Raw genomic sequence first — 11,996 nt, forward strand, 5'->3', positions numbered from 1 at the left:
TTGATCTCCTATAAGTGGAAGTACATGAAGAAAATGCTATTGTCAAGATTATAAAATCTTTATCTTCTCCTAGGTCTGGATCTCATGAAAACTTACAATCGGGTCAATCTCCGCCACTCCCACACTCATCTCTTCAGCTACAGGCACCCAGTAGGTGGGCATCACAGAATGGAGCTGTGGCACAACCAACTAACCTCTACTAAGTTGTAGTATATCACTACAGCCTAACACTCCAGCTCAAGATATACAGATAAGCATAAAAGATTGCTGTTACTGCTATTAATCTGATTCAGAATATTGAGGTGCAGCTGTATAACTCGTAAAGGGTCAGCAATAAAACCAACAAAGATATTTACCGTGTTTAATTCATTGAAGAAACAAATTTGAACATTGCTTCTCTGTCTTGTTTTGTAGGTCAGTCAGTGGGAAGAAGTTGTGCTCAACTTGTGGGCTTCCTCTTGGAAAAGGTGCAGCCATGATCATCGAAACACTCAGTCTATATTTCCATATTCAGTGTTTCACGGTGAGTCTATCTGCCTGACCTTTTTCAAGAAACTCTCCAACTAATTGGATTGTCTTATACAGAGTCTTTAGTTTTTTTGATTTTAGTATTTTTCTTGCTTCTAGACTTAGCTGGTAGCTGACTCTGAGATATGTTCTGTCTTCCTGTCACAGTCTGTTTATTCTTTCACATATTAAAACCAACTCTTTGGCAGTCATGATCTGGAGATGACTGGGGTGTACAAAGTTAAAATCACACAACACGAGATTATAGTCCAACAGCTTTGACAAGGGTCAGTTAGACTCGAAACGTCAGCCCTTTTCTCTCCTTACAGATGCTGCCAGACCTGCTGAGATTTTCCAGCATTTTCTCTTTTGGTTTCATAGTCCAACAGGTTTAATTAGAAGCACTAGCTTTCAGAGTGCTGCTCCTTTATCAAGTGGTTGTGGAGTATACAATTGTAAGACAGAATTTATAGCAAAAGTTTACAGTGTGATGTAACTGAAATTATACATTGAAAAATACCTTGATTGTTTGTTAAGTCTCTCATCCCTTAGAATGACCTCGTTAGTTTCACTTCTTTCATATGTAAATCACAAAACTTTTTAAAAAAGTTACATTCTCAGGTTAACTTTAACAATTAAACAACTAACAGGGCGGCACGGTAGCTCAGTGGTTAGCACTGTTGCCTCACAGCTCCAGGGTCCCAGGTTCAATTCCAGCCTTGGGCGACTGTCAGTGTGAAGTTTGCACATTCTCCCCATGTCTGCGTGGGTGTGCTCTGGTTTCCTCCCACAGTCCAAAGACCTGCAGGTCAGGTGAATTGGCCATGCTAAATTGCCCATAGTGTTAGGTGCATTAGTCAGAGGGGAATGGGTCTGGGTGGGTTACTCTTGGAGGTTCAGTGTGGACTGGTTGGGATGAAGAGCCTGTTTCCACACTGTAGGCAATCTAATCAGCCAATCTAAATTGGTGTCAGACCAGATAATTTGTTGAAGGTGTTAGTCCCCTATGTGCTGTTGTCTGTGCCATAATGTTTAAACTGATTCTAATAAAAAAAAATTGTTAACAGAGCCTTACATGGATTCATGCAGTTCCTGAACAAAATACAATGTAACTCTGCAAGTACAAATTCATCCCACAAACGCGTGTGTGCATGTGCGTGTGTGTATGCACTCACAGTCTCACTCACAGTCACACTCTCCTGTCCCTGAGCACTGATCAAATCAGAAGATCTTGTCCCAACCAGTGTGAAGGTCTCCTGCTATAAAGAACCTAGATAAATTTCCCACTGTCTGTAATTCAGCCTCCAGCTCAAACTCTGAACCAAAGCTACTTGAATTTCAAATGCAAACAGAAAATGTTGGAGAAACACAGTAGGTCTAGCAGCATCTATAGAGGGAGAAGCAGTTAATGTTTTCAGCCCCATATAAGTCTTCTGCAAAACTGAAAGGGACTGGAAAATTGTGTTTTTTAAATATTGGTGACAGAGAGGGAGGTAATATTACTGGACTAGATGGTATGGGTGCCCAGAATAAAGACAAGTACATTTGTAATGGTGATAAAGGAGAGATGGATGTGAAGAGGAGAGAAGGAGTCCATTCACCTAAGAGTAAAGCTCACCAGACACAGATAACACATGGACAAAGGATGGAGGGTTGTAATCAAAATGGAGGACAGAGGTCAAGCTCTTGTGGAATTCAGTATTCCATGAGATCATAAGAAATAGGAACAGGAGAAGGCCATTCAGCCCCTCAAGCCTGCTCCATTATTCGATAGGATCATGACTAATCTGATACTCCTCACATCTGCTTTTCTCCATTTCCCTGTAACCTTTGATTCCCCTAATGGTCATAAATCCTTTTTTCTCAGCCTTGACTATATACAAAGACTTGGCCCGCACAGCTGTCAGTGGCAAGGAGTTCCAAGGACTCATAATCCTCTGAGAGAAGAAATTCTTTCTTCTCTCTGCCTTAAATTGCCACCCTTTAATTCTGAGCCCATGCCCTCTGGTGCCAGACTCACCCATGAGGGGAAACATCCCCTCAACAATTACCCTGGCAAGCCCTGTAAGATTCCTGTATGTTTCAATGAGATCACCTCTCATTCTTCTAAACTCCAGTGAGTAGAATCACAACTGCTAAGCCCTTGCTCAATCAATCCATACCAGGAGTCATTCTGGTGCCCTTCTCTGAACTGCCTCCAATGAAATAAAAACTTTTCTTTTATATAAAAGCACCAAAACTGCTCAAAGTACTCCAGTTGTGGTCTCACCAGCACGTGGACAGTTCTAGTAAGGCTTCCTTACTCTTATACTCCAATCCCCTTGAAATAAAGACTAACATTCCATTTGCCTTCCTGATTACCTGCTGCAGCTGTGTGCTAGTTTTCTGAGTTTTGTGCGTAAGCTCCCTCATATCTCTTTGTGTTTCGGTTTTCTGCAGGTTTTTTTTCCTGCATTTAATAATACTGTTCTTTAGCTTCCCCCTTCCAAAATGAACAACTTCACACTTATCTATATTATACTCCATTTGCCAACTTTTTGCCCACTTAATTAACCTATCAGCTCCTCTCTGTAAACAGTAAACTGTACACTTCTCACAACTTACCTTTTCACCTATTTTTATGTTGTCTGCAAATTTGACTACATTACATTCACTCTCTTCCTCCATGTCATTGAGATATATTAAAAACAGTGGAGTCTTCGCATTGATCCCTGTGAAACCTTACTGCTCACAGGTCACCAACCTGAAAAAGAACCTTTTATCTCCACTCACTGTCTCCTGCCCATGAACCAGTTCTCTATCCATACCAATATACTACTTCCAACACAGGGGGCTCTTAACTTATGACTTAAAATTTTGTGAGAAACCTTGTTAAACACCTTCTGGAAATCAAAATACAACACACATACTGGTTCCTCTCTATCTACTCTGGTTGAAACTTCCTGAAAAAATGCTAATGAATTTGTCATATTATTTCCCTTTCACGAAGCCATGTTGTAAATGCTGTAAAGTGCCTAAGCAGTTGTTCCTGCAGCTTGCATCGAGGTTTGTTTTAACTCTGTAAGACAGAAATTTAGCATGAGATGAAGGTGGTTTATTGAAATAGCAAGCAAGTGGAATGTCAGGGTCATCTTTATGAACAGAGCTGAGGTGTTTCTTCAAGCAGTCACCCAGTTTGCTTTGTACTGTGTTATGTAAGAACATAAGGAATCGGCGAAGATGTAGTAGGCCTTTCGCCCCTCAGGCCTGCTTCCCCATTCAACAGGATCATGGCTGATCTGCCCCAGGTCTCAACTCCTCAATCATGCCAGTTCATCCATTAACTTCCTGATATTTCAAAAATCTATCCATTTTCTCTTTAAATTCTCCTTATGTTCTACCCTCCACAACTCTCTGGCGTAGTGACTTGCAGTATTCACAAGAAATTGCTTCAAATCTCAGTTTTTAGTAAGTGTTGCCTTAAGCTTTAACTATGCTGGCTCATTTATCTGCTAAAATGGGGTCTAGAGTCAATTTTGAGGACTCTTGGCATACCTTTCCACTGTATATACTACTGCCTCTGCCTTTGGTCGGCCAGTTCTATCATTATACAGGATGGTCTGAAACATGGGCTGTAAGGTATTATTCAATATTATGACTCTATCAGGCTTTTGCTTACCTTGTCTGTGGAAAATCTCTCTCAATGTTGACACAAAATCAGAAATGTTAGTAAGAAGGTCATTTCCAGTATCAGGTTGTTCAATCACTCTAGCATTATGATACAGCCAAGTGGCTTGATAGGCTACTTGCCTGGATAAGTGCAACTACAACCATCCAGGACAAAACAGCCACTTAGTTCTGAGGAAGGATCTCTCCACAGATGCTGCCACACCTGCTGAGCTTTTCCAGCAATTTCTGGTTTTGCTTCAAAGCAGCCACTTGTCTGGCACCACATCCACCCCTTCAACATTCACTAGCTCCACCACTGACATACAGTGGCAGCAGTATGTACCATCTTAGAAGACGTACTGTATTAATTGACCAAAGATACTTCAATAGCACTATTCAAACCTGCGACTTCTGACGTCAGAAGGACAAGGGCAGCAAGTATGTGGAAATAGCACCATCATCAAGCTCCCCTCCAAATCACACACTTTCCTACATCACTGTTTCCTCACCATCACTGGGTCAAAATCCTGGAGCTCCCTCCTTAAAAACACTGAGTGTTCCATATAGATGCCAGCAACTTAAGGACAAAACTCTCTAGCACCTTCTTTATTTGAAATGGGCAGTAAATGTTGGCCTAGCCAGAGATGCCTACATCCTGTGGAATTAATTTTAAGAAGTAGAGTTCATTTTTCTATAAAAATGGGAAATCTACTGGGTAGTTCTGTCAATTAATTGGTGCTTGTTCAGAGTTACTCAATGTATTAACTATCCCTAGCCAAATCACAATATCTGTATGACCCAATACTATTTAGTCACCTTATCATAAATTCCATCACACGAGTGTGTTGCTAGAAATGTACTTGGCTGGAAGTTTGAATTTAAAACGAGCCTCAAATAAACTGTGACCAGTGACAAAAATCTGTTTTATTTATTTTATTTCATTTGAGGATTAGAGCTATAAAAATCCACTTCAGCGTAGGTTGATTGTTGTCATGAATTTGCCCACCAATGGATGAATTATTGCATCCTGGCACTCTACTAACATCAAAATGGCACAGCAAGAGTTAAATCTGTATGGTAATATTTAAGGAGATGGCTTTAAATGTTACTGACAGGATAATTTTCTTTTTGGGCAAGTGACAGAATATGACATTGTCAGAGGCAGATAAAGTACCAAATCAGAAGATTGTCAATGTTCTCAGTTAAAGGTGCTCATCAGTTGTTGTAGTGGTTATACTCAAACCAAAATAAAATGTGCCATTATCCCAGACCAATTTGATACTCTTGCTTTTGTGATGGCACCAGCAGCTTCAAATTATGTTTTTGGACTCTGCAAATTGAAAATCTCAGTCCATTCCAGGAATCTGTAATAAAAACAGTGTTAAAAATTTATAGTGAACTAGATTTGATAGTGAGACCATTCAGGCTTCTGGTAAAATGAAGCTTTCATGTTACATCACCAATAAGATGGACAAGCATGATAGCTTGGTCATTTTTTGTAATGACTGCAAGTACTTGGACCAATATCTTTAAAGTTAATTTCTCCATTTCTGAAATTATTAAAAACAACTTACAAAGTTTTGTCAAACATTCTGTTGAAGGGTCATCATTTACTGTAAAACTAATGGTGAGGTGAACAGCAGTAGACATTATTTACGCTCCACTGATAGAACAATTTTTAGCAAAAAACTAATTGCAAGGAGAGACACAAATATCCAAACATTGTCCAAGTTGCACTACTCAACTATCAGCTTCATGAAAAATGCTTCTTACATTCTGCCTCATGAATGGAATTCATTGAAAGGTGTAGCAGCAGATATAAACAAAATTGACCACAGAAGATTAAAGATCATTTCAATTAACAAGGACCTTTTTAATTAAGTTGTAATAATCATTATTTGAGCTCTCTTGCACGGAAAACTAACTAGTGTAAGTATTAATTGTTGGAGATTTTAAGAAGCACATTTAAAAAAATGACTTTATCCTTTCTGTTTGTTATATCTCCCATCTAATCTAGATTTTTCTTGTTCTGTTTTATTTCTCTTGCTATACCTATTTCGACATTAAACCAACTCCAATTTACAGTCTCTTCCCATCTATTTGTTTCTCAGTTCTGAAATCTGATTAGTGAAGTAGATACACAGTTGTTTGTTCTGACCCCAGATATTTATTTTGAAACCCATTATAATGATTGTTACATCAGGTCCAGAAGTGAGTTACATTTGAGCACTGTATTTCATGTAACATATTTCTATGTTAAAGTTTTCAAAGTTCTTATCTAAATATACGTATGAACATTCGGCTTAGGAGCAAGTGAAGGCAGACAATGTTGGATGTCCTGCTGTAGCAAAGTCTGGCCCATTGTATTATGGAAACTCATCTATAATTCTTTAAGTTGCACAGTAATATAACAAGGTACCTTGTTTTTCTGTGTTGTTTATATTATTTGCCCATTTATTCATGCAAATAATATTCTCCTCGTGCCATTTGAAAGGTGTGCTTAATTACCAGTGGCATCCTCTGATGCATCACCAAAATGTTTTCCTTGGCAAAGATGTGAGACAAATTTCTTCAACTCTTAAAAATAATACAACAGAATAATGATCAGTGCATGTGAGCTTATAGAAGGGATGAGTCCAGAAGCACATGAAACCACATGTACTTTAATGATCAATTCCTGTTCATTTCTTATTTCATAGCAAATCTAAATAAATTGATTTTTTTTAAGAATTGAAATGGCTTAACTACTTGTTGTTTGATATTACAGTGTGGTATCTGTAAAGGTCAACTTGGAGATGCAACCACTGGGACAGATGTCCGGATTCGTAATGGGCTTCTTAATTGTAATGATTGTTACATCAGGTCCAGAAGTGAGTTACATTTGAGCACTGTATTTCATGTAAAATATTCCTATGTTAAAGTTTTCAAAGTTCTTATCTAAATATACGTATGAACATTTGGCTTAGGAGCAAGTGAAGGCCATCTGGCCTCGAAAGCCTGCTCCATCCTTTAATAAGATCATGGCTTGATCCAATTGTAATTGTAATCTCAACTCTTCATTCCCACCTACCTATTTTCTGTAAGCTATTTTCTGTAAGCAGGTCATTTTAAAATGTAATCTCATTAATTCAGGAGCTATTTAAACCTTATTTTTCTTTAGCAGATTTACTTTAGAACGTTGTATAATTTGCAAATTCATTACTTAGATTTTTAAATGTATGATTTTAAACCTCTAACCTAAGAGCAAACATTCTCTTTGACTTACTGCTGGTCAAAGAAATAACATCCGCTTAGGTTTTCGCAATCTTCAACTTTCATGAAAGGGAAATTATAGGTTTCAAGTCTGTAGTTTGACAGTAGCATTTGAGGTATGCAGCAGAAATTCAGAGTAGAAATACCTTCCCTATTCTTAAAAATCACACAACACCAGGTTATAGTCTAACAGGTTTAATTGGAAACACACTAGCTTTCGGAGCGACGCTCCTTCATCAGGCGATTGTCAGATGAAGGAGCGTCACTCTGAAAGCTAGTGTGCTTCCAATTAAACCTGTTGGACTATAACCTGGTGTTGTGTGATTTATAACTTTGTACACCCCAGTCCAACGCCGGCATCTCCGAATCACGTTCCCTATTCTTAGTTATCTATTTAAAGAATTCTTAATGGTTTCCAAAGTTGCTTTTAAAAATGATAAGAACAATGCCAGTAAAAATTAAATGCTTCATAATGAAAGGGAATAGTAATATAACCATGCCCAATGCAAAACTGGGGTGCCAAGCAATCCCAATTCCAAAATGGTAGTCCTATCAATGTTTGAAATTGATGCACTCAATAATGTTAGTTGAACTTAAATCGCTGAGTGATTTCATGACAGTATTTGTCTGCTATATGTATTTGCAGCATTGCAATGTCTATACGTATACATCGACAGAGATGCACTTCAACTGATTATTGTCCTTTGAAATTGATAACTTTTTTTAGCTGCTGGACAACCCACTACTTTATGACCGTGCCACATGTCAATCAGCAACAGCAACTGGATGTCAGGAAAAACACGGATGGCCCATGCTCAACGCTGATCATTGCGACGATTGCTTTATGGACAATCATGGGTAGAAACTGTCATTCACTGGCTTTCTCATTAGAAGAGATATTATTTTCCAAAGTAGCTTCTATCTGCATTGTTATTTTGGCAGTCTACGCCTTGGATCTTTTCAAATTTAGTGAAACCACCATTCTTTTGTGCTCAGAGTTACAAAAGTAGCGTACTAAATTTCATGGCAAATAAAAGCTTTTAACTGGACACCTATTTAATTAATATTGTGTGATATATAATTTATTTTGTTGCCTCTTCCAATTATTTGAAAAAGAATTTAAAGGTGCAATGATTATTCGAGTAAATAAATAATAATTAGGGACTGAATCTTGTGGCAGGGAACACTGAATTGATGGAACGATGAGAACCTGCTTTCATCCTGATTAAAGCCATTTAATGCCCACTTCAGGTCCTAATGCATAAAGCTGGCATAAAACTAGTGTCGGCAAAGGAGTGGAGGGGACTCGCCAAGCTGTGAGCACAACCAGCAAACCACGTATTTGCTTTCAGACTCTGGCAGAGGAGAGGTAAAAGAGTGATATATGGATTCCTCATTAAAAGGCACTCAGTGCCTGATTGTGAGATCTGGTATCAGCAGTAAGGGGTCTTGCTGACTCCATAACACTGCCTTTGCTGCTGACTCACTCTTACCATGATCCCTCTCTCGCTCCATCACTCATCGGTGCCCAGGTTCCTCCTCAATCCAAGGCCTCTAGTGGATAGATCAAATGGACAGTAGCATGAGATCCCATGGTGCCACCTCTGAGTGCAGAAGAGTTGCCAACCTCTGATTGGGCGGTAGTTGTCAGCAGGTGGGTCACCCATCCCTGAGGAGAAGGATGTTAGTGTTCAGCTGCAGCGGGCCCTCCCAAAATGATGCAACATGGATATCTCATCAGCACTCCAACCAGTAGCTGAGATACTCCATTGCCTCCACAAGATTCTGCCCTATATTTGTCCTACGTGGTGGATAATAGCTATCTTCTTCCTTTTCCTGCAAGTAACTTAAGCCATCTGTGTAACATTGAGGAGGTGTCGAGATAATTCAAAATGGATAGATTTACATTAATTTTGATATTTTAGATTGCAAAGTGTGACAGTGTTTGGCATCGGTTAAAGAAAAGTGAATAATGAGGCAATAACCAAGGTTTTTGATCCTAGATTTTGACAGCATACAGCTACACAGTTTATTACTGAACCATTTCTTTTTGAAAAAGGAAAACTGAGATACTTGTCTTTTAGGGAAATGTGCATGCCAGTCCACGGTTTATGACTCCAATTTGCTGTATTAGGAAGGACTGCTTTCACATGAGGACTGCCAATGGTTCTAACATTACATCAGATTTTTGTGAATGTTCATCACAGGCTTCCTCTCATCTATTTTTAGCCAGTTAAGCTAAGTTTCTATAAAGGAGCATCCAGGTGGATATGACCTTCAAGTTAATGACTAATTAGTACACTGCCAAAAGGCTGCAATTCATGTTCAGGATCACAAAAAGAATTCATTGTTCCACACTTTGATGAGTTTTTTTGGTAGCATTGATCCAGCCCCTAAATTTCTTGTTGGCTTCGTGTTTGTGGATTTTTTTCTCTTGTAATTAGATTAGATTCCCTACAGTGTGGAAACAGGCCCTTTGGCCCAACAAGTCCACACTGACCCTCCGAAGAGCAACCCACCCAGACCCATTCCCCTACATTCACCCCTGACTAATGCACCTAACACTACGGGCAATTTAGCATGGCCAATTCACCTGACCTGCACATTTTTGGACTGTGGGAGGAAACCGGAGCACCCGGAGGAAACCCACGCAGACACGGGGAGAATGTGCAAACTCCACATAGACAGTTACCCGAGGGGGGAATTGAACCCGAGTCTCTGGCGCTGTGAGGCAGCAGTACTAACCATTGTGCCACCGTGCCATCCCAGCATAATCTGGCATATTTCCTCTGAATCAAGATGCACCAAGAATTAAAATAACGAAATTCAAGTAACTATAATGTGATTTCCCTCATGTTTTCAAATGCTTACCCTTACCATTTGAACTGTTAATATGGCTTGTGCTACCATTTTACATTCTGAATCTGACCAGAAACGGATGAGCAGCAAGTTTGAAGTTTCATATTTTTGCCTCAAACTGAGTCTAGTGATCCCTCTAAAATGCAAGCATCTCTTTACACGGAGAGTAATTGAAGTATTAGAGCACTATAAGATTACAAAATAGTAACAATATAGTAACAAATGTTTTGGTGATTATTACACCTTCATTATAAAACATTCTGCCTATTATGAAGCACTGAAACTATGAAACATTTTATAAAGCCAAATTTTTCCAAGCAGGAAAACAAATAGATTGCATTCAGCAGTTTAAGTTATCTGTAAATCTGTCTGATGGAACATTTTGCAAAGTTGCTGAAGGCTGCAGGCTTGTAATTTTTGCTTTTTTGTAAAAAGTATCATTAGAGATTACCACAGACCTTTAAAATGTCACTGTTCTCATTTTGTAGTCAAATGAGCTAGCCAAATAATTACAACTAGCCTGAGACATGCCATGATCCCTTGCTTAGCAATCCACTTATATTTCAGGCAGATGCCTGCAAAGTGATTCTGAGGAGAATGGAAAGCACCTAATTATCCAAATACATTGTCCTTACTTTAAACAACAGCAACACAATGTCAGCCCCATGCTCACTGAAGCTCTCGATTTCCATTCAGTAGGATAAATGTTAAAGTATAGTCCATAATCATTTAATATACAAATAAATAAACCCCTTCTTGTCTGGCTCAGCTATAATTGTTTCTTAAAGTTACATATTTGACATTTATTTATTGAAATAGATAAAGCTATGTTTTGCATGCTAGTCAAGTCCTTATGATGAAGTACTATGTGATACATGTTTGCTGTATTTTTATTTGTAACCATTGTTGGATTAGGCTATTGGAAGAATATTTTATTTCTTTCACATTAAAACTGTGCCTTAGAAAATGCAGGCTGTTGCACACAGACTGTCAAAGTGTTGAGCATCTGCAGTGAATGTGAAATAATTGGTATTCAACTCAAGAAACATCTTTATCAACTCCCAAGTGAGCTGGATACATGTGATATTGCAAAGGAAATGAGTAAGACATGAAGCTGAGGCCTAATTGATTTATCTCATGTGACCAGTTCATATTAAACTGAAGTTACCTACTCTTCTGCATGGTTTCAGAAAAAACTGATGTTTATCTTGCAGTCTCTCTATTGTGTAAAATATATGGTTTAGCACTCAACAGATTTTTAAAGAGGACTTTTTACATATTCTTGTATGTTTTTTCTCCTCAGTAATTAAAGAAGTACAGAGAAAGTAGTGATGCATATATAGCAGCACATAATGTCCTTGTTCCAGTAGCCCCATTTGCAATTCTCTTCATCTTAAGAAAAAGTTAAAGTGGTAACAACTTGAACAAGGCAATAGACATTAAGCGTTTAGGTGGTAATATTGTAACTTTTTATCTGTGCAGTAAACTATTTCAGTACACATTTATATTTGATACAGCGTTAAACATTGATGTTCAAAACCAGTGAGTAATAGTACTTAGAATATGGGCTGGATGATACAGTCAGCAATATTAAAAATGAATAATTAACAGATTTATATGATATTCATCTATTATTTCAAGGAGGTTTTGTGTCTCAGTGGATAGTGTCCCATACTTGTTTTGGATTCAAGTCCCACATCAGACTTGATGGCCGAGAAAGGTGTGTTCGT

General features: G+C 38.4%; 1 protein-coding gene across 13 annotated transcripts in view; it reads left to right on the forward strand.

Moving 5' to 3' along the window:
• The window catches only part of LOC122550847 (LIM and calponin homology domains-containing protein 1-like), a 365,967-nt gene extending 354,199 nt beyond the window's left edge, over positions 1-11,768 (forward strand). For 12 of the 13 annotated variants that reach the window (XM_043692191.2, XM_043692236.2, XM_043692217.2 and 9 more), the window contains 4 exons: positions 74-154; positions 415-523; positions 6,923-7,025; positions 8,135-11,768. In XM_043692191.2, coding sequence (XP_043548126.2) covers positions 74-154; positions 415-523; positions 6,923-7,025; positions 8,135-8,160 — 319 coding nt within the window. In that variant the 3' untranslated portion in view covers positions 8,161-11,768. Of the gene's footprint in view, positions 1-73; positions 249-412; positions 524-6,922; positions 7,026-8,134 lie in introns of those variants that run through there. The other variant, XM_087987661.1, reaches the window with a different exon arrangement.
• The last annotated feature ends 228 nt before the right edge of the window (positions 11,769-11,996 follow it).

Source organism: Chiloscyllium plagiosum, unplaced genomic scaffold (genome assembly GCF_037043375.1).
Source record: "Chiloscyllium plagiosum isolate Xiang-an unplaced genomic scaffold, Cpla_swu_hap1 HiC_scaffold_1, whole genome shotgun sequence".
Classification (NCBI taxonomy): Eukaryota; Metazoa; Chordata; class Chondrichthyes; order Orectolobiformes; family Hemiscylliidae; genus Chiloscyllium; species Chiloscyllium plagiosum.